The 23,032-nt window shown below is 40.1% G+C and overlaps 1 protein-coding gene across 1 annotated transcript in view; it reads left to right on the top strand.

Annotated features, from left to right (window-relative positions):
- Nucleotides 1-22,061, top strand: part of LOC108091321 (1-phosphatidylinositol 4,5-bisphosphate phosphodiesterase) — a 44,070-nt gene extending 22,009 nt beyond the window's left edge. Inside the window, 14 exon segments of the mRNA XM_017190457.2 lie at nt 3,488-4,041; nt 4,173-4,232; nt 9,067-9,213; nt 9,850-9,929; nt 13,768-14,004; nt 14,084-14,250; nt 14,620-14,924; nt 15,399-15,563; nt 15,637-15,876; nt 15,878-16,004; nt 16,068-17,331; nt 17,403-17,559; nt 17,628-17,717; nt 19,181-22,061. Of these exon segments, the coding sequence (XP_017045946.1) occupies nt 3,862-4,041; nt 4,173-4,232; nt 9,067-9,213; nt 9,850-9,929; nt 13,768-14,004; nt 14,084-14,250; nt 14,620-14,924; nt 15,399-15,563; nt 15,637-15,876; nt 15,878-16,004; nt 16,068-17,331; nt 17,403-17,559; nt 17,628-17,717; nt 19,181-19,249 (3,288 nt within the window). The 5' untranslated portion in view covers nt 3,488-3,861 and the 3' untranslated portion in view covers nt 19,250-22,061.
- Nucleotides 22,062-23,032: the final 971 nt, after the last annotated feature.

Here is a 23,032-nt window from a genome sequence, read left to right as displayed (position 1 = left end):
CCTTTTGGCTAGCACCCAAAAAAGCAGACACTCAAATATTTTACTACCTGCGATTCGCTGCGCATTTCCCTTTGCTTGTCTCATCAAATATTTAAATGCCAATTTCACAAATATTGTATGGCCAGCAAATTCAATTTCGTAAGTGTAATGGCCAATAGCAGGAACAATGGTAAAAACAAGACAACCATCACCAAAATCTTGAGTTAATATTAAGTGCAACATGTACTTGTAAAAAAATTAAATAGGAAGTGAAATAGCATTTAAGTGAATACTGAGTGAATAGCTTGTCATATTTACTGCTCCAATCAGAACTAAAGCAGCAGCATCAAACACTCTCGAATAAAATGGCATAATAACCTACCTTTCTGAGTTTCAGCAACCTTGCCGTCGACAGAACAATTTTAATAACTGCAATTCCAACATTGTTTACAGATACACTGCAGTAAAGAAAAAATGGCACACAGCAATAAAAGCTGTGTAAACAATTGTTACATCCATAATAATAAGAGCAACAATAGCAATGCCAACGACTAGCAAACTTCAATTCAAGAAAAACAAGCATTGAAGGCATAAAAAAGCCATACATTCATTAAAACAACATCAACTGTTGCGTTCAACACAAACTATTTCAATCGTTACAGATATTAAAAAATATAAAGAAAACATATAAAAAAATTTAAGTATATTTTAGCAATTTTTACTTAATTATATTCTGTAAAACCAGTACATCGTTTAATCTGGAAAGTAAACAATTTGAGTCTTTAAGCTCTTTTTGCCTTTAATGAACAGAAACGATTCAGAAATGAATTTAAATTGAATTTAGTTATAGTATGTACCTGTAGCCCTGCACTGTATGTACACATAATGCGAATCTACATATATATTCCCCGGCGATATCTATAAGTCCATGCAGCAGAAGCCGCGAAAGGATGGCCGGGATGCCTGCCAAGTTTTATGGCCGCAAAGTATGCAATAATAAATTGAGCAATTGTCGCTGGAAAAGCAAGGAGGCGAGGAAAAGCGGAGGCGGTTGGCGAGTGGGCGGTTGGCGAGTGGGCGGGACGGCTTGGCCCTTTGGGGTTGAGGCTGCCACTTGGCGCGCACGTAATGAGCATATTTGTAGCACACTTCTCGGCGTACGTGTGTGTCCTTTGAGGAAAAGTTTATGTAAGTTATTTTTACTCCGTAACCGGGAAAGTCGGGAACCGACTCTCTTTCGTCCAAGAGCCTTTCGAACGGACCAAATTTCCGCTCGATTCGGGGCGCAGGTGTTGAGGCGTGACACTTGGCCCATAGAGCAGGAAAATAAAAAAGCAGAAGAACCGTTGTCATACACTTCTGCACAACTTTAGGTGGCAAACTAGACGGGGGTCTCTATATAGAAGGACGATTCGATTTCCCTTCGCGTTGCTCTTTCGTTTTCCCCTCGCTTTCCTTCCGAGCTCAAGTTTTTCCCCGGCATATCTGCATTTAATGGGCGCCAGTGAAAGATGAATTCAAGTGCTTTGATTTCGCGAAAATCGTTGTGTTGAAGTGGTTCGAGGAAGTGGAGGAGCAATTGTATTATAGATTTTTTTTTTAACCCGACACCACCGGCGCTTTAATGAGTTCGATTTAATTTTGTGATTTATTGGAGGCGTTTTATTGAAAATAGAATCCGAGAATCAAGTAGATTGAATATTTTAAATAGGTCACTTTCAACTGCCAACTAAGGTATGAAATGAAAAGATATACTTTTCACCTTCGTAGTTCATATTCAACAATCTGCTTTGTATTTAAATATTCTTCCATTTCCGAAGTGATTTACCAACAATAGTGAAGGTTGTGAGGGGACTGCCATATATTTATTTCATGAGTAGCATCATTTTTTAAGTGGAGTGCATTGACGTTCGTATCCTCGTTTGTCCTCGAGCACCTTGCCCCATTTGCTCCTTGGTCCTTGGTCCTTAGTGCTTCTTTTGTTCGCTAATTCGTCCACCCGAAAGTTCAAAAGCGCACAGAGCGTAAATTCATTAAACATTCGTGGAGCGGGCGTGAAAGTATTTTTTTTCTTTACACTGTTTTAGAGTCCTGGCTGTGCGGTTTTTTGTGTGTGTGTGTGTGCGTGTGTTTGTGTGTGCTTGTGTGTCGGTGTTTGTGTTTGTGTATCTGGCTAACGAGCTCTCCAAGTTTAACAATGAGCGAAATTTCGCAGCTCATTGAATTTGAAGTCATGTGTAACGCGACAGCGCCGTCGAAAAAGGAAAGCGGAAGAAATCACGGTGCCCCGAGTAATCAGTCAGCTATATGTATATATATATATATATATATATGGAAAAGACGGATGAATAAGTGCCACACAATGGGCTCTGACACCCGTGACTTTATGTAAATAAAAAGGGAATTAAATAAATAATATGGGCGCCAATACTGAAAAATTGTATAATCGGTCAGCAATTAGAGACTTATTTTCCCTACTTAACTACTAAGCTTTCCTACATTTATTTACTTGTGGTCGACATATGGAACGTGATCTTGAGCACTTTAAAAGCACTCTTTAATGTTAGGGTTATATCCGGTTTTTATGTGCAAGTAGAGAACTGAACGTGGCTTTTCGCGTTTAGCTACAAACTGAGGAAGTGTGGGAACAGCAACAAGCTGGGAGAGAGGCAGTCACTTGAGTTTTGTCCCCGAATCGGAATCAAAGTCAGGTGCACGAGGCCACGGCCATGGTGGTGCTGTCTGCCTTGGGTGGTTCCTAGTGGGTGGGTGGTTGGTGGGGAAGACCCCAAAGTGCTGCCAAATCGAATCCAAAGCGAGAAAGAACCTGTGGCCATGGCCCTGGCAATGCCGTCACCCACTAATTCTATTAGTCTTAGTTTTAGATGTTTCTTGGCTTCCGGCTGCAGCGACTCGTCGTTAGTTCAGTTGTCTGTCAGCTATCAGCCGGATCCGTGTCTGTGACTTGTTCTAAAAAAAAAATATAAAGGGAAAGGAAAGAAACTCCTGTGACTGTTCCTGCGAGTTCCTGTTCAATAATTTGCATAAATCTCCATCTCTGGGGTAAAGTTTTGCCATGTCAAAGGCTCGACTTCAAAGTTTTTGTTTTTTATTTTTTTGTGGTTTTTTAATTGTGTCAAGCTCATAAAGTGTGCTGATTGCAAATTGCCTAGCGGATTTGCGTGTGCGAAATTAGTTCAATTTGAATGCTAATTCAATTTGCAAGTTTTTTTTTTCATAGGAAAACTCGTTAAACTTCAAATGGCAAAATGGTTTGCAAATTGGCAGCCGCCGATATGCAATAGATTCGTAATATTTATGCATATTTTGTTTGCGATTTTAATGGTTTACCTAGTCATAGTTTGCAGGCAAAATGCTTAAACAATTTACTTAAAATTACAAAATATTAATTATCGTTGTCTGGAAAATCAATTCAATTTAAAGTACAGTCTAGCTGGTCTCTCAGAACTCGGATGTCTAATGGTTGTATCTCTGTTTTCGATTGCAGCTAAGCCAACGGCTTTGGTTATAGGATATAGTCCTGGCAAATCGGTTGCAACTTCGGCCGAGCCAAGTTAATTTAGCCGGAAACGGAAACGGAAACGGACCATGTGATCTACAATAAATGCAATTGTATACAAACACACGTCTGTTGGGAGAGTTCTTGATAATGCCAGCGATTAATATGTCCAATAATTAAGAGCGGTAGCGGGAAATCGCCGAGGGACAGATCTAGATCTGGATTAGCCATTTATCGCATGTGAAAGGCAGCGGCAGCGGAAACGGTAACGGTAACGGAACCGGAAACAGCAGCGAAGAGCTCGGAACCGGAAACGGAAACGAAAGTGGCCAGTGGTTAGCGGCGTCATCCAGTGAGCAATAATGACGAAGAAGTACGAATTCGATTGGATCATCCCGGTGCCGGCGGAACTGACCACGGGCTGTGTGTTCGATCGTTGGTTTGAGAACGAAAAGGAGACCAAGGAGAACGACTTCGAGCGCGATGCCCTCTTTAAGGTCGACGAGTACGGATTCTTCTTGTACTGGAAGAGCGAAGGCCGGGTAAGCTACAAAATCCTCACGATATGATTCCATTACTGATATTTGCAAGTAATATTCTTTAAAGTACAACTATTTGAGTGGTTATTTTTGGTAAATTGTGAGGACTGATAAGACATTCATTTTCTCTGCAGGATGGTGATGTCATTGAGCTGTGTCAAGTGAGCGACATTCGTGCAGGCGGAACACCAAAGGTAGGCCATTGTCTATATAATCCACATTTACGTCAAGGGTTTTATTATTTGTTCCCCAACCATTGCTATACCGAATTTCCAATTGAGCTAGCATAAATATTTAATGCCACACGAATCTAGTTTTTCTCTCTAATTGTTGGTTGAACAAAAGCATTTAAACCTTACAATAGTCTATAGTTCATTGTTTACAATCGTATAAATTGTGAAGGCTTTGTGTATTCCATGTTAGGGATTTAAAAAAGAATAAATGATTGCTTTTTCCAGCGCAACAATTTAAATTGCAATAAATTCAGTTTTTCCACGATTTCGTGGCCTAACAAAAATATTTTAATCCGTTCTATATGTTTATTCATTTGTGTGATGATTTACTGTCAATAATAAAAATAATTCAATGGTCTTTAAAATCAAAAGCCAGAGTGCGTTGATAGAGAGGGATGATTTTTTAAGAATTATATAGGCTAAAAAGATTAAACATTTTGAAAATTTAAAACAATAAAATCACGTATACGACTGGAGGACTGATATCGGTTTATAATCTTTAAATGTTATAAAGTGCATAACTTACAAGCTACATTTTTTATGAGGAACATCCACGTTTTTTCACCATCTGTGACACCTGGATCCTGTTTTTCATTGCTTACTTTTCCAGCCCGTCTTTCATGCCATGTTTTGACTGACTGCAGTTGGTCCTTCCTTTATTTTTTTGTCGCTGGCAGGATGAACTATCACAAAGCCATAAAACTGTGGCCTGCGAGAATGTATATGTATGGGTAGGTGTGTGTGTGTGTGGATTTGGATGTGGATGTGCGGCTGTGTGCGTCGGTTAATGTGTCAATATGTCACTTTTGCTCTCAATTGTTTTCAGCCAGCGCCATTTGTGGATCAAAGTCGCCGTCTTCGACTCGAAACGCATTTGTTCCATGCGCTAGATTTATTGTCACCGCCTGGCCACGCCCCCTCCCTCTTCCCCTTTATTTATCCTTATATATATATATATATATATGCCATATGTCGAGTTAGAAGGGCGGAGGTGGACTGATAGAGTGATGCATTTGTGTTTGTCTGCCGACGTCTCCTAAATGAAATTTATGGCCGAGCAGCAACAGCCCGAAATGAACCCCCATTTGGGCCAATCCATCTATATGGATATGTTGTCGGAGTCCGTCCTCTCTCTCTATATATATATATATATATAGTCGCCTATAGGTATACATATACAAATATAGATAAATATTTATGGCCAATGCAGGTGCCGCCCTCAGACCCGAACTAATTTAGATTTGCTGTCCAGTTTCCCTTTGACACATATTTCCGAAGGGACGGAACTGAAAGTGAAACTGAAGCTTGGTCCAAGGCTCGATGAGTGCATCCAACTGGCAATTGGCAAGCCCAAAGCCAAAGGAATGCCCACATATATCCACTCCCATTCCATTACGTCCTGCATTGCCAGAGGATGAGGCCTAGTGATGCGCACTTGGCTTTTTTTAGGTGGCTCGTACACTGAACTTAGTTGCATTGAGTTGTATTTTTTGTTTTACTGTATATTGTAAAGATAAACCAGTATTACTATCAACATACATTAAAAAATTACGGTTTTAAAAGGCAGATTTATCAAAATTGGTTTAGTTTTTTTTTTTTTTGTGCAAATCTAACGATTTTACGATTTTAGCTAGTTACAATCGTTAAGTAGGCAGCACCGGATATTCCAATCTTCAATACTGAATCCTCCCCTCTTGGTTCTGTTTTTCAGCCCCGGGCAAACCCTTTGAGAATGCTGCATGTGGGTTACAGGTGCATCTAAGGGAAATGGCAAAAGCAGAGGGAAAACGAAAATGAAATATGGCAAGAGGGAAAGAGGGAGGGAAGTGGACAGGGTGAAAAGGGACTACTAAGTGGCATCCAGGTGCGGTCGCCGGTAATGCTTCATTCAATCGTGAACAAGTTGCCCTGGAAGCGGCTTAAGTTAGCGTGCCCAGCCCCAAAGTGAATGTAGCTGAAAAATATCGAAATAAATTGGAACTTAAATTGACCCAAAGGCAGGGAGAAGGGAAGAAGTAAAGTACGTCATTGACAGGAAATTATGGGAGGTAGTCGTCGAGGAAAGTACAGAATTTACATAAGGAAAGGATTTAAAAGTGATGGTCCTAAAACTTGTCCAATTTATTTCGTCCCTTTGCAAAATATTTTATATTTTGTTTGGCATTGGTACTGGGTACGCATTTATTTGTTTAGAGCTTGAACTAGGAACTTTTTGGCCAGTTTTCTTTCTGTTCAACCCTTCCTTCGGTCCGACGACCCTCAACGTCTTTTGGCTTTCTTTGATTCTCTGCTCCTCTTTTGTCCTCGGGAAAATTCAATTAAAATGCAAAACAAACACCAAAGAGCAGAAGTTGCAAGAAATTCGCATAATGATCACAGATGTATGTGTGTGTGTGTGTATCGGCTAGTGATTGTGTGCCAAAATTGTTGACCGCAAATGCGATGGCCAAGAAGAAAACGCCAGCTGAGTGAAAGCAAAAGAGTCGAAATGCAAAAAGTTTCCAACAGAAAATTATTAAAGGGTGTAAGGTTCTTTATACACTTGGAAATTTATCTAGCAGTTCTAAATAAAAAATATTATTGCTTTAAGATAGAAGTGTCCATTTTTATTTTTGTGAGCTAAAATGAATAATATTCATACTTGTATTTTGGTCTGTGTATGCGTCTGATATTTTTTGGTTGTGTGTGCTTCGTGTGTGTGTGTGTTTGTGTGCGTTTAGTGCTCTGCCATCACTTGAAATGTTTGGTCATCAATATTAAATCAGTGTGCGACACACACAGTCAAATAAACGAAGGAGAGTGGAACTGGGAAACAGAAAGAGAGAAAGAGGACGAGTGTGCGACTTTAAGGCGCAAAGGAGACGAGAATATTGAGCCTGACAGAGACAGAATGTCCCGAAAAGCCTTGCACAATGAACCATTAAAAGTTGCCTCGTTTGGCAGAGGAAAACCGCAGGAAAAACGTCGGAGAAACGAAGAAGAAGAAGTGCGAGGAAAGAAAGAAGAGGATAAAAAGAAATATTGAAAACGAAAAATTTGAGCTTGGTTGCAGTTTTTTGTTATTGCCCCCGACTTTTCCTGGCTTTTAGTTTGCTGGCGCTTTTCAATAATGCACGAAGCTCTGCCAACGTAACAAAAAGCGAGTGGCGCAAAAAAGACGAAAACGAAAAGAGAAGTATGTAAAATGAAAGAAAGAATAAGGGAACAAAACTTTTATAACATTTGCTTTCACTTTATTTGGTTCAAAGGAGCGACAGGGGGATAAAATCCGGGGAGGCTGACTTATTTAGCACTCGAAAGTCTGCTGCTTTCTTCCACCGACTTTCCTCGCAAATTGCACTTGAACTGATTGAGCTATTGTACTTGTGTGTGTGTTCGAGTGTTTTGAAGGTGAGGAAAAATCCTCAATGGGGTCTCTGCATAATTCAATTTCCTTTAAGAAATTCACCGTTTGAATGGAAGACTTTGAAACAGCATTTAAGGCGGCAAAGAAACGGTAAAGATTTCTCCATCCAGCTTCAGTTCTTAAGTAGCTAGTTGGCTAAAATTAGCCTACTCGAGTTGGAAAGTAAACCGACTTGGAAATTCAACATTTCCATTACATTTTCGTCTCGTTTAGGGAAGAGGAAAAAACTGTAGCATACTTTTTCGCGCTACGATGGTTGCGTAATTGCATTTTATTGGATCCGCAAAAAACTACGAACCCCTGCTTTACACTGAAGAGACTTGTATCTAACACCCCTGAAATCCAGCTAGAGGGAGTCAGTTTGGAACAGCCGTCGCAAGCAAAATATCTTGGTATCACACTGGATAAGCGCCTTACGTTCGGACCACATCTGAAAGCAACAGTCAAAAAATGTAACCAAAGGATTCAGCAACTGCGTTGGCTTACACACAGAAGGAGCACTTTGCCGCTGAGATGCAAGAGGGCAGTATATGCATTCTGTATCCTGCCAATCTGGCTTTATGGTATTCAAATTTGGGGGATCGCAGCCAAATCGAACTACAAAAGGTTACAAGTGTTGCAGAATCGGTTTCTACGTACCATTACTGACTGTCCCTGGTATGTGCGTGGCACGACACTTCACAGAGACCTAAATCTACACACTGTGGAAGAACAGATTGGGAGACACACAAGCCGATACCGAGATAGATTAGAAAGACACCGCAGCTTACTGGCTAGGAATCTACTCCCAGCGAGACCTTTGAGGCGTCTCAAAAGGCAAGGCTTTGCCAAGACGATAAGGAATCAATAAGAAAATACTATATATAATCCTCTTCTTAATGCTGAGGTTTGGTTTACTTTTCTCATTGGTGACACCTGTGTTGTTAAGTACTTTAATTTGCTGTACAGATTCTGCACTAAATAAATAAATAAAGAAAAAAAAAAAAAAAAAAAAATTGGACTCGGCAACAATTAAACTGAAATGCTAGCCAAAAATAAAGCAAGAGAACAGGAGGGTATGCCGGTAAAGAACACTGCTTTTAATTGTTGCTGACGGCCGAAAGCAAAATATAATGAAAATATATTTGTTTGGATCCGCGAATGCTGCACAAATGTTGATAAATGTTCTGTACAACGCTTTTGTGCGCCCCTCCAGCCTTGATTAATGATTCGACTGGAGATTAATGCTTTGCGATGCTCATTCAGATACTGAACACTGCCGAGATGCCGTTGCGCCAAATTGCACTCAAATAGCCGGCAACAGGGCGTATGCGCATTGTTCGGGGGTAGTTGGAAATTTACGGGAAAATCTCCGAGCTAATGAATATTTTTTGCATTTCTTTACTGCAGGATCCGAAGATACTGGACAAGGTTACAAAGAAGAATGGCACCAACATACCGGAACTGGATAAGCGATCCCTGACGATCTGCTCGAACACGGACTATATCAATATAACATATCACCATGTTATTTGTCCAGATGCGGCAACAGCCAAGGTGAGTCACAGAATAGTTAGTGGCCGGAAAATTAGTAACAGCGGAAATCAGGAGAAGGAATGCCCGTTTTCCATTTCCCTATAGCGAATGAGTCCTGCATTCCATCTAGTTGACATAGGTACATATTAACTCTGCGGTGGACTTCAAGGGCACATATAGTGATCCAGGCTATTTAGTTATGATATGTCGAAATTCACACTAGTAAACTATAATGATCTTTGTTTTCATGACTGCAAGTGTGGACAATGAAATATTTCTGATACGCAGTGTTGTTCATGAAATATTTATCATACGCAGTGTTGGTCATGAACAATATTTCTCATACGCAGTGTTGGTCATGAACAATATTTCTCATACGCAGTGTTGTGCATGAAATATTTCTCATACGCAGTGTTGTTCATGAAATATTTCTCATACGCAGTGTTGTTCATGAACAATATTTGTCAAAAGTTTTGATCTTTTTATTTATTTCAAAAAGAAAAAGAAAAAAAAGTTTATATTGAATTAAATATCAAATTAGCTACCAAACAGATAGTCGAAGCTCTTAAGAGGTCCACCTTGCTACGTAAATTCACCGAAACTGAAATCACTCAGCGAAAACACACTATCCTCTCTCTGTCGACTCTCTTCTTTTAGATCTGGCTAGATGGCATACGAAAAATAACCCATAATGTCAAAGCGAACAATATCTGCCCCATGATGTGTCTGCGGAAACAGTAAGTGGGCGTGTTCACTACTTACCTCATCACCCACCCACCTCATCCCTTACCCTTCGCACTTGCTCTGTCTTTATTCTCGTTTTTGCAACGTCCTCGGCTCTTCCTTTTCGTCCTGTATCCTATGGCCTATGTCCCGTGTCCCGTGTCCTTTCGCCTTGCCACATTAATTCCACTTGCTGCACCTCACTCGATTACACTGTGTACATAATTGCATCGATTGTTCCGTTTCTCTCTGTTCTGCATGCTGTTCTTTTTCTTCTTCTCGTTATTGTTACTGTGTTGTTACCCCTTACGATTGTCTACTCTTTCTCTCTCTATGCATATGCATATAAACATATATATATATACACACACACACTCACTCAACTGTCTCACTCGCACAGAGCTGGCAGAAGAACTTGCGTCTCATCACGCATAACAATCGCGCCACGAATGTGTGCCCGCGCGTCAACCTAATGAAACAGTAAGTAAGGTCACACTAAGTAAATATTAAACTCCTCTTTGAGTCGGTTATGACCTAATGATACTAAGCGAGAAATTAATTCATAATTTTTTTGCAATTTAAAACATAAGCCTAACAAAGCTACAAAATCGTATAATACAATTAATCATAAAAATTGTAAAGCTAGTTTCATGTAGTCATAATATAATATATTCAGACCAGGTTATCCTGAATCGGTAAGTAAACGTATGCCATTCACAAACCCAAAACCTAATCTCTTCGACTTTCTACTCTAAAAGGAGAAATTAAAACTAAGCCACTTGGCTTAAGGCAGTGGTCTGCTTTACAGACTTCAAAAAATCGATTTTTTTTTTTTGTCTTAAATCTATTCCAAAACTATCCAAGAATATGTGTTCAAAATTTTAGAGGCCAATTCGACATATTTTCGAAGCTAGATCAGTTTTAGTGGCCGAGCGTAGAGCAGGTTCGTATGCTCGGGCAGACTTTACAGCCCGTTTTCTCGAGTTTTTATTTTCACAAGTTTTGGAAAATGGTGCCGGCCCTAGTAAAAAAAATATATGTCCGATCGAAAAAAACCAAAGTGATCTAGCTTCAGTATTGAATTATCTTCTATTTGAACTAAAAAAATTGGATAAAAGTACTAATTAAATTACTTGTTTTGCAACTTAAAGTGAACTTTTTTTTCCAAAAAAGTGAATTATTTTTTCAAACTTAGAAAAAATTTGGAAATTTGTAATTTCTTCGGAATTTTTTAGTTCATATAGAAAAGGAACTTATAAAAAGTAAAAAAAATTTGGTTCCACTGATTCAGATGCATCGCGCGAACTCCATCACCGGCACCGATTAACAAGTGCACACTCCAGGCGCCCCAGAAAAATCGTTACAACTTCCGCTAATTTCAATTATTTGCAATAATAAAAATTGTTTTTTAAAGTTTAAATATAATATTATATCGTCTCAAAATTTCGTTTACCGCAATCATTTCCTTCCCTTTCAAAAAAATTGTTGAAAAAACGCTCTTTTTTCGGCTCCTAAAGCAGACCACTGCCTTAATAGTTTCGATGGCTTCCTTCAGAATTTAAAACCGTAGAGTGGTTGAACTGACTGAACAATTAAACTGACTGACTAATTAGAATCCCCATCGCTACAGTAGAACGAAACCTGAAATTTTATCCGGTAAACTGCTTTCCCCACCTTCCATCGACTGCTGGACTTTTCGGGTCAATTACTCGCGTTCTGTCGTTATTAATTTCCTGATTGCTGATTACGCAATTCCGAAATTTCAACTCTGTCATCTGGAAGCCAGCTGCAATTCGATCCGTGACCAAGGGACTTGACTTTCTATAACGCCCAAACCCGTAGTTCTTGTTGTTGTTTTCCCTGTTCCCTGGCGTTCATGGTTTCGGTTCACTTTTAGCACAAAAAAAAAAAAAAAATTCATTTTATTTGCATTTCCTGTCGCACACAAAATGGGCAACGAAAGGAAAAGGGGACAATTTCAGCTGGGTTGGGCTGCTGTTTCTTTTCCCACTGAAACAGCAGTGGTAGTGGTAGTGGTAGTGGGTGTGTTTGGTCAGAGCCCTTACATATTTAATGCGAAGCACATTTTCAAAAATAAGAAAATTGCACTTATTGCCATAACATTAAAGCAACCTTTGTGCACTTCATCCGGGAAAATGTGAAGTAAAAATATGTCTTCCACCTTTAAATTCTCATTAAAAGATTTGTTTGTCTGAGATCAATAGGTTTAAATATATAGATTAATTAAAAATTCCTTAAATTGCTTGCTTAAAGGCTTGAAAGCCTTTTTGTCTTTCGCCACATTTTAGCGAAATTTGTTGAAGTTGCGAGCTTCGTTTTTCATTGCTAAAGTGTTTGCTGAATGGAATGAGTATGGGGGCTGCTCTGAAAATTCCAGTCTCGTCATCCGAAATTGGGTTAAACCGGCCAAAGTTTTCTCGGTTCCCCTTCTCCCAAAGACAAGTGAAACGGATGCATTCAATGGCCAGTGGTCGATGTCCGTGGGGCAGATGAAAGGCGGCAACTGAACTGAACTGCGGTTCATTGGATATGCGTTGCCTTGCGGTGGAGCACTCTGACCGTTCGAGCGTGTTTCGGTGGGGTTAGAAGGGTGTGTTTATGGGTGATGTATTGCATCCGGGATCATACACCTGCATAGCGTACACTCAAAAACAATTCACTGCTGAAGTGCATACAAAAAGTTAATATAAAACCAGGCACTTTTATTTAATTTGGGGGAACGATGAACAGCTTCAAAAGCAGGAAAAACAAGTGTTATCAATTGGGGAATTTAAGTTTTTTGTTTCAAACAAATGTTTGAATCTTATTTTTTATATGTGACCCGAATGCTCAGCTGTGCTCTTTGGCTATGTGGTGAAAAGTTTGCCAAGTGCATTCGGCGAACAACCATGTTAACCACCGGCGAAGCCAACACCTTGGCCAAATGGAAGGCGGCTAGCGCTGTGGGGGAACGTGAGTGGGCGTGGCAAGGGTAGCAGTTGCATGTTTGTATTGTAAATTAGTTGTCCTAGTTTGCAATTTGTTTCTGATTGCATTATTCATGCGTCATTCGGCGCATACGGATACACGGGGTTGCAATTACTTGACCCAAAACAGACCCAAAAAAGCCGAAGGATGGGATATGTCCCACGGATACGGGGATACGGATCCATGCAAATTGGACACAAGTGCGAGTGGCGCTCGACTCGATTCACTTAGTTATGAGTTCCGTTTTCCGTTTTCGGAACAAGTCGTTAATCATCTGCGTAATGGATTGCCTGGAATTGATTGCTAATCAATATTTGATTCGACAACCGGTCAGCTTAGTTCAATATATAGTAGTTAAGGAGATCGTGAAGTGGTGTGGTTCAATTGCTGGCCCTTTGGCACAGTTTCAAGTCAATTTCAGGGCAATTTCGTGTTCCTAACGGAAAATTTGAATTTCAATTAAGGTGGATGAAGTGGATTTCTAATCAAGTTCACAGAAGGCAACTTCAAAGCGAATAACTTCTGCTCCTTTGCGAACGAATAATGAGCATTTGTTTTTTTATTATATTTAAGTACAAAAATCCTGTAGTTTTGAAGAGTTATGTTTGTTCCATAAACCGCTTTCTATTTGCAATCCATTTCCACTTTCCCCCTAATGTGATAAACGCTCTGATTATTTGCTTAAAGTTGAATACGTTCAATACTTTTGCCAGGTATGTATGTGCAACTGTGTTTCTTGCTGTTCGATGTTTATTATTCCACTTTAAATCGCTCTTGCCAAACAACACCCCGAAACGCCTCATTATCGTTCCCCGAAAAGTGTTTAATTACTGACCCTCCTCCGCTTGTGTAATCCAAAAATAGTTGGATGCGACTGAGTTACTGTGTGGAGAAGAGCGGAAAAATTCCGGTGAAAACGCTGGCCAAGACCTTCGCCTCCGGCAAAACGGAGAAGCTGGTGTACACCTGCATCAAGGACGCAGGTCTGCCGGATGACAAGAACGCCACGATGACCAAGGAGCAGTTCACCTTCGACAAGTTCTATGCTCTGTACCACAAGGTCTGTCCTCGAAACGACATCGAGGAGCTCTTCACCTCCATGTAAGTGGAGTTACACAACAATTGTGTTGTTATTATTGCCCAGTTAACTACATAAATGTTTTTTCGATTAACTATTTAGCACCAAGGGCAAGCAGGACTTTATCAGTCTGGAGCAATTTATCCAGTTTATGAACGAGAAGCAGCGCGACCCTCGGATGAACGAGATCCTGTATCCCCTCTACGAGGAAAAGCGCTGCACGGAGATTATCAACGACTACGAGCTCGAGGAGGAAAAGAAGAAAAACGGTAGGCACCCCTAGAAAACAATACTATAAATACATATATAGTATATTGCCTGTGGAAATTATTTTAATATTTATTTGGCGAAGGTCAAGGTCCAGGTCAAGGCATTCATTACACAAGTGAATTAATAAAAAGTTGGCTGCAATGAAATTGATATACAAAACATCCAGAAATACCAATTAGACAGGGTTGGTTATTAATTACGAACTTTATATAGTTATGAGCTTAAAATCTCTTCTAATTAGAATAAAAACAGAGGGGAAGCAATAAAAAAAAGCTGTGCAATTTGATATGAGCTCTGAAGGAAGCTCCACAGATTAATGAATTTTCGATTTAAAAACAATAAATTTATTCGCTTCTCCCTTCGCTCAGTGCAACTCTCGCTGGACGGCTTCAAGCGCTACTTGATGTCCGACGAGAATGCGCCGGTGTTCCTGGACCGACTGGACTTCTACATGGAGATGGACCAGCCGCTGGCCCACTACTATATAAACAGCTCGCATAACACGTACCTCTCCGGCCGTCAGATCGGCGGCAAGAGCTCCGTGGAGATGTACCGCCAGACCCTCTTGGCCGGATGTCGGTGTGTCGAGCTCGACTGCTGGAACGGAAAGGGCGAGGACGAGGAGCCGATTGTCACCCACGGCCACGCCTACTGCACTGAAATCCTGTTCAAGGTGAGTCCATATTATTATGAACTTAAATAGTTCATTTAAAGCAAACCAGCTAGCTGAAAAACTTACAAACTTACTTCTAAGTCAGTAGTTTTCCTGCAAAACTAAAATGCTTTTAATTGAAATCTTAATTGTCAAAGCAAATCAGTTTCGTGCATCTAAAGTACAAAGTATTAAATATATATAAGGGAATATTGTTGCATTGTTTTAAAACTTTGTGGGTGGCGAAGAAGTTAAACAAAAAATTTAATTTAATTGCAGTTCGAAAAGTAATGGTGGTTTGATTAACAAAGTTTTCGATAACATTGTTACTAAACAATAACCAACTTTTTGAAGAGTACTGCTTTACATATACATATATTTATTATAGTTAAGACTAATTATTGTCTAAAAATAAAATAAATGAGTTCTCGGGGAGAGGAAATGTTGTTTGTTTTTACCTATAAATAATAATAATATTTTTCGTATTCCCTGCAGGACTGCATCCAGGCAATCGCGGACTGCGCCTTCGTGTCGTCCGAGTATCCTGTCATCCTCTCCTTCGAGAACCACTGCAATCGCGCCCAGCAGTACAAGTTGGCCAAATACTGTGATGACTTCTTCGGCGATCTGTTGCTGAAGGAGCCGCTCTCGGATCACCCGGTTAGTACTGATACTATACTTTATTCCAAAGCCGTATCTTTTGAACTAACATTATTTATTATTTATTGGTTAGCTGGAACCGGGACTGCCGCTTCCGCCGCCCTGCAAGCTTAAGAAAAAGATCCTCATCAAGAACAAGCGGATGAAGCCGGAGGTGGAGAAGGTGGAGCTGGAGCTGTGGCTCAAGGGCGAGCTGAAGACGGACGACGATCCGGAGGAGGATGCCAGCGCGGGCAAACCGCCGGAGGCTGCCGCCGCACCCGCCCCCGCACCGGAGGCAGCCGCCGCCGCCGAAGGTGCCGCCGAGGGGGGCGGGGGGAGCGGAAGCGGAGGCCGCCGCTGCCAACTACAGTGGCTCCACCACCAACGTGCACCCGTGGCTCTCATCCATGGTCAATTACGCGCAGCCCATCAAGTTCCAGGGCTTCGACAAGGCAATTGGTAAGCCATCCGCGAACACAAGATACTTCTTTATCTCACACGTGCCCTTACTTTACTTCACAGAGAAGAACATTGCCCACAACATGTCCTCGTTCGCCGAATCGGCTGGAATGAACTACTTGAAGCAGAGCTCGATCGACTTTGTCAATTACAACAAGCGCCAGATGTCCCGCATCTATCCGAAGGGCACGCGGGCGGACTCCTCGAACTACATGCCGCAGGTGTTCTGGAACGCCGGCTGCCAGATGGTCTCGCTCAACTTCCAGAGCTCCGATCTGCCCATGCAACTCAACCAGGGCAAGTTCGAGTACAACGGTGGGTGTGGCTATCTGTTGAAACCCGATTTTATGCGTCGAGCCGACAAGGATTTCGATCCGTTCGCCGATGCGCCGGTGGACGGTGTGATTGCGGCCCAGTGCTCGGTGAAGGTGATTGCCGGCCAGTTCTTGTCGGACAAGAAAGTGGGCACGTACGTGGAGGTGGACATGTTTGGCCTGCCCTCGGACACGGTGAAGAAGGAGTTCCGCACCCGCCTGGTGGCCAACAACGGGCTGAATCCGGTCTACAACGAGGATCCGTTTGTGTTCCGCAAAGTTGTGCTGCCCGACTTGGCCGTGCTGCGATTTGGGGTTTATGAGGAGAGCGGAAAGATCCTGGGACAGCGAATCCTGCCGCTGGACGGCCTGCAGGCTGGCTATCGCCATGTCTCCCTGCGAACGGAGGCCAACTTCCCCATGTCGCTGCCCATGTTGTTCGTGAATATCGAGCTAAAGATCTACGTACCTGACGGCTTCGAGGACTTTATGGCCATGTTGTCGGATCCGCGCGGCTTCGCCGGCGCAGCCAAGCAGCAAAACGAACAGATGAAGGCCCTAGGCATCGAGGAGCAGAGCGGCGGTGCCGCCCGCGATGCCGGCAAGGCCAAGGAGGAGGAGAAGAAGGAGCCACCGCTCGTCTTCGAGCCGGTGACGCTCGAGTCGCTGCGGCAGGAGAAGGGCTTCCAGAAGGTGGGCAAGAAGCAGATCAAGGAGCTGGACACCCTGCGCAAGAAGCACGCCAAGGAGCGCACCTCGGTGCAGAAGACCCAGAATGCGGCCATCGACAAACTGATCAAGGGCAAGAGCAAAGATGACATTCGCAACGATGCCAACATAAAGAACTCGATCAACGACCAGACCAAGCAGTGGACCGACATGATCGCCCGCCACCGCAAGGAGGAGTGGGACATGCTGCGCCAGCATGTCCAGGACTCGCAGGACGCCATGAAGGCACTCATGCTTACGGTCCAAGCGGCGCAGATCAAGCAGCTCGAAGATCGGCATGCCAGGTAAAATGTTAAAAAAATTAACCTGAAAATACCAACCTTTTTAAACGCTTGTGTTTTATACTCTTCCATAGGGACATCAAGGATCTGAATGCCAAGCAGGCAAAGATGTCGGCTGACACTGCTAAAGAGGTCCAGAATGACAAGACTCTAAAGACAAAGAACGAGAAGGACCGTCGCTTGCGCGAGAAGCGTCAGAACAACGTCAAGCGCTTCATGGAGGAAAAGAAGGTGGGTCCTGCGTAGTGCCGAACCTTCATATTACACTCATAATATATACTCATCATATATATTTACAGCAAATCGGCGTTAAGCAGGGACGCGCCATGGAGAAACTCAAGCTAGCGCATTCGAAGCAGGTCGAGGAATTCAGTACCGACGTGCAAAAGGTACTGAACGAAACTCGGCCGCAGACCGACACTATAACCAGTATTGAGACTGTACTTTAGACAACCACACCTGTATAGCTAGAGAGCGATAAACCGTAAACGATAAACGATACAACCGATAACTGAAACCGATATAATAAAACAAACAAAAAGATAACCGAAATTAAAACCAAACAAACCGAAACCAACGTGAAGAAATACATCCCAGATACGAATGTTGTTGCAGTGTTATCCCTTCTTGTCGATCGAGAGTAAAAGAGAGAGATTGAGAGTGAGAGTATCGCCTGGGGATGCATCTTCCAATAAACGATAACCGATAATCGATAAACATTAAACGATCACGAACAAAAAAGCCCAACCTAACCGAACCCATCCGTACTAACCTGAAAAGTAATCGATCAGTCAGTAGCTGCTAATCTTTCACACTAACTGCTAAGATGTAATTATCTACTATTTCCTATGATATGTATTATATATTTATTGGTGCATTTTGTTCATTCATCGTGGACCTTGTCTTCGACTAATTTCCCTATGGTTTCGAGCAATGTTCTGCGATCTAACGAAAGATCGGAATTTGTTTTGAAGTGGCTCCTTCATCATTTTGCTTTGCGTTCTTCTGTGTGAACATCAATGTGGAATTTGCGGGTGAAATTTATTCTTTTTTTTTTGGAAAGATGAAACACAAAATACTTTCAAAATAGTTCCTAAAAGAAATATTGCCAAACGAATAATATTTATGAATTTATAGGTTTTTCTTGTAGTTCTACAACTAATTTCCAGTTCTCCTTGATTGGCCCGATGCATTCCATGTGGAATGGCTTCCACATTGACTTTCATTCAATTTCTCAGTTGGCTTTAATTGTTTATGTTTTAAATGCTTCCTGAGCGTTAAACACCATATTTTTATGTGTGCTCTGAATCGAACTCACTTTATCCGTTAACCTTCTGACTCCCAATGTCTACCCCTTCCCCACCAAATGTACATATATGTGTTATAAATGTTAAGTTCTTAGCTCGATTCCCATAGCTCCCTAGATCCCAAGCTCGCAGCTGTACTATCGAACTACTTTATAGATATATATATTCATATATAAAATATATATATATATATAAATCTCTCTCTTTCACTCTCTACAACTGTCTCTGTCTAAAACCCAACCTGCCACGCCCCTAAACGCCTTGTCAATTATCGTTTGCTGTGTCGCCCTAAACCATAAATGCCAATAACAGAGAAAAACTAAACGAAAAACTATTTATTTTCTCTCGCTCTTTCTTTCTCTTTCTCGCCCTCTCTCTCTATCTTTTTCCAACACACGTACACATGCCCATGCTCTATCTCTTTCTGTGCCATTTCAACCACAAAAAATCCACACAATTTGTTTACCTTTGCAAAATTTTTTGTATTTGCTGATCTTACACGCTGCCGCCCGTCATCCAAAAACCAACTGCTGCTTATAAAAAAGCTTATGGACATGTACAAAATCGAGGAGGAGGCCTATAAGACGCAAGGGAAGACGGAGTTTTACGCCTAAGATCTCCAGGTCAAAGGTCAAAACTGGGAGCACCGCGATACTTAAAAAGAAATTTCAAAAAACACTACTAAACCAAGAAAGGAAAGAATGCTGATCGAGATAAAGATTCTAACATATAAACTTCTTTATATATTGTATTTTACACACTCATCTGAAACACACACACACACTCGCCCACATCGTAAATGGAATAACTTTACTTAAACATTTACATGTATGTTTTTTTCCAGAAAACATAGGCATAATATTTATCAACTAGAATTCAAAACTGGAAAGTCAACACTTTGTGCTTTATATTTATTTAAGATTCTGGTGAGGAAGAAAAAACGCGGTTGAAAAGTTTACGAGAAGGTCAGACACTAAGATGTGTGTTTTGTGGGGAACAGCCCCTCTCGAATCCATTGTAATTTATTTTGAAAAACAAGAAGAAACACTAACTAAAAAAAGATTACGAAACATCTTTAAGGGTATTTTTGTGCTAACAACACAACAACAACGGTACACCGATATGTTTAGGCCACATATGTATGTACATGGCGTTTCAGGGCCATAAGGAATACCTCGTAGTTCTTTTAGCGGTGAAACGCACTGTACCCACGCATATATAATACATAACACCAACCACATCCCTGACCCAAAAGTAATCGTACGTTTCAAGTGAACTACTTACATGAGTTTCCGATTCTCCACCTAATAGCTTAGCCAAACTACCTAATCAGTAAGTCGAGAAACCATTTACCGTAAAGCAAAAGCGAAAAAGCCCACAACTAACCCCCGTAAAACAGATCGAAATATATATTTCGAGAAATATAAATGTATTAGGATTTTTTTTCACTGGCATTTATTTTGCAATAAACTCTCAACTGCTCGAGAAGTATGTGAAACCCGATAACAGCATTCATAGTCATGAACAAAAAGTAAAGCAAATAGTTTTTAAAGTAAATGTTATAAAACCTAAGTATTAAATGTGTAATTCAAACAATGAAACACCCCTACCGGCAGATATATATACAACTCACACACAACACAGAAAAACAAGTTATTTTTGCTGAGAATACCACAACAAAAAATGGTTTTTGTTTTCCATAAAATGTGAGTTTCAATCCACTTTGTTTTAGTTTAATCTAATCTAATTTTCAATTTAAACCAAACGAGATAAAGATTTTTGCGAATTTTACAAACAGAAAAAGTAGCCAAAAATATATACATGTATACACAAAACAAAAACAAAACACGAAAACATACATAGAGATCTAGTGAATATATACCAAAGTAAGGTTAACAAACAAGAACTTAAGATAGATTCTGTCAAGACCGTTTTTGTTGCACTCGAAATTTGCTGTTTGCATGTATTGAAGTTGTTGCAAAAAAACCAACAAAAAATGTTGAAAAAAACTAATTAAGTAAAAACCAAAAATCTATTAAATTAAACGAAAAATGCAAAAGGCAATGGGGAAGTGGAAATTCCATACACAAATATAATTTCCCTTTAATTAAATTTAAACTTGAATATGTGCCCTAAAGATGGAAGAAGAAGAAGAAGCGTTTACACTGTGCTATTAACGAAACGAAACCATTTAGTTAACTCATACAAGGTAATTGTACTAAATTATGTACTATATTAAACCTACGCCTACGACTATGTATTTAGAGAATTGATCAAGTTTTATGAATGTGATAAGCGGTTACATTTTATTACAAGAAAGCGAGGAAAAGCGAATCCAAACAGTTTTTACCCCGAATACTTTCGCCTTACTGTTTTTTTGTTTTTTTTTTTTAAGGGCACGAGTTGAAGATCGAAAGTTGAAGGAGAAAATCGAATGCGAAGCTTTGTATGATATGTAATATAATGTGCCAATCCCAATGTTAACCAAAAAAAAAAAAAGGAGAAGGAAGAGAAGTAAGCATTGTCTAACTGAAATCGAAACTAATTTATTTATTCGCATGTATAATGTATACATTAAATAGAGGCCTAGCCTCTTAGTCAAAAAGGTCCCAATTCTGGCACACCCACAACCCAAAAACCACTCATCAGGTCCAGGCAATATTGGCGAGGTCAAAAACGTTCCAAACTTTGAGTTTTGATTGTGTAAAATCGATGGCGCCTCTTTGCAGTCTTATAACACCTTTTACTGAACAATAACAAAGCTTTTTGTAAAATTAATTGGCGCCTATACAGTAAAATATAAATTTAAAAATTTTTGAACCTCGTTTGTTTATAAGCCGATAAAAAGAATATCATTTTAGTGAGCACTTAAAAATGGTCATTATATTACCAGACAGCATTAAAGGTCAATTTAAAAAATTACTACCCCACCAATTGATTGCCTGGCTTGGTCTACACTTAGATAAATGTGTCAATTTTTTTTTGATTTTGTGTTAATTTTTTTTATCAGATCTAAATAAGTTGTAGTTTATGAAGCGCTAGAGCGAATTGTTACAGGATATGAACGATCTAGTTTCTACTTCTGCAAGAGAAAAACCGCAGATTATGAATAAAGGTAGTCCGTAGCGAGACAACTCGTAAATGTATCTACTATCTACATGTATTGATTATGTTTGTCAGCAGAACAAGAGTGGCTTCTGTATAAATATGATTACGAAAACATAATTGTTATATCTATAGTTTAAAGCGGTCGAAATTGTCGATGAATTTAACTTATATAAAATGCTGCGTATGAACTTATGATTATATACTATAAACTACATATTAACTATTATGCTTATGATTACCATTATTATCCTTATTACGATTATGATCACGATTGGCGAGACAGTAACTTCATTTGCAATAAATTTTATTCCAAAGCGATTCTACAGATGTCCACTGTTCGTTTCTTCCTTGCCTTGATTTTACCTACCATACACTAACTATAATTTGTGAGCCATTGCTTGTGGCCAGCCCTAAACTTCCTTTGTAAGGACAAAAACTTTATGGATTAACTTTAAGCCTTATATCACTGCGTCCAAGGGAGATATGCTATAATTGAATTCCTGCTCCAAAAAGCACGTCGTCAATTCGGCCCCTGAAAAATGTAGTTTAGATCCTACCAAGTGTTAGGAAAAGGGTAACTTTTTCCATTCCGACATTGAAGAGAGATACGGATACCAACATAAACATAAATGTTAGAGCAGCTTTTCACCCTATGCATTGTGTACTCAATATCCACAGATACGATCGAAAGGACTTCTACTCTCGATTGCTATGATTTCGGTCTGAATGTGTTTGTTGATGAAGTGGAAGGAGCAGAGAAGCCTAAGCCTAAGTTAATAAAAACAGAAAACACGAAAATTATGTGGGTTGCGGACGGAAGTTGTAAAGTAAAAACAAAAACAAAAGATATATAAACTAAGAAGTTACTGGGTGTTTTGGTGGTTATTGGAAATAAATCTTCAAATGAAAACTGCCACTTGTGTTTTTTATATGTTTGATTTATTGATAGCAATCAATCGAACACTTTTCCAAAAACTTTAAAATACTTTTTATTTCAGAAGCAAAAACAATCTTGTAGTCAAGTCAATTATCAATGGATAAATGCATAAAAAATCAATCCAAAGAGAATAGACTTGAAGACATGATTTGTTCAATTTTTCATATTTATATTTTAAATCACACCATTTTTGAGTAACCCATCTGATGCAAAAGTCTCATCGTAATCCAAACACCATCACCGATAATTTTGTTTAAAACAAAAGCCTACCAGCAATGGTGATTAGACCAGCACGAGCGATTACTTTAGTTTGTAAATAATAACGATTTAATGTTGGATAGTAACTCTTACA

The sequence above is a fragment of the Drosophila ficusphila genome, unplaced genomic scaffold (genome assembly GCF_018152265.1).
Source record: "Drosophila ficusphila isolate 14025-0441.05 unplaced genomic scaffold, ASM1815226v1 contig_198, whole genome shotgun sequence".
Lineage (NCBI taxonomy): Eukaryota > Metazoa > Arthropoda > Insecta > Diptera > Drosophilidae > Drosophila > Drosophila ficusphila.
This window is presented reverse-complemented; position numbering and strand designations above follow the sequence as displayed.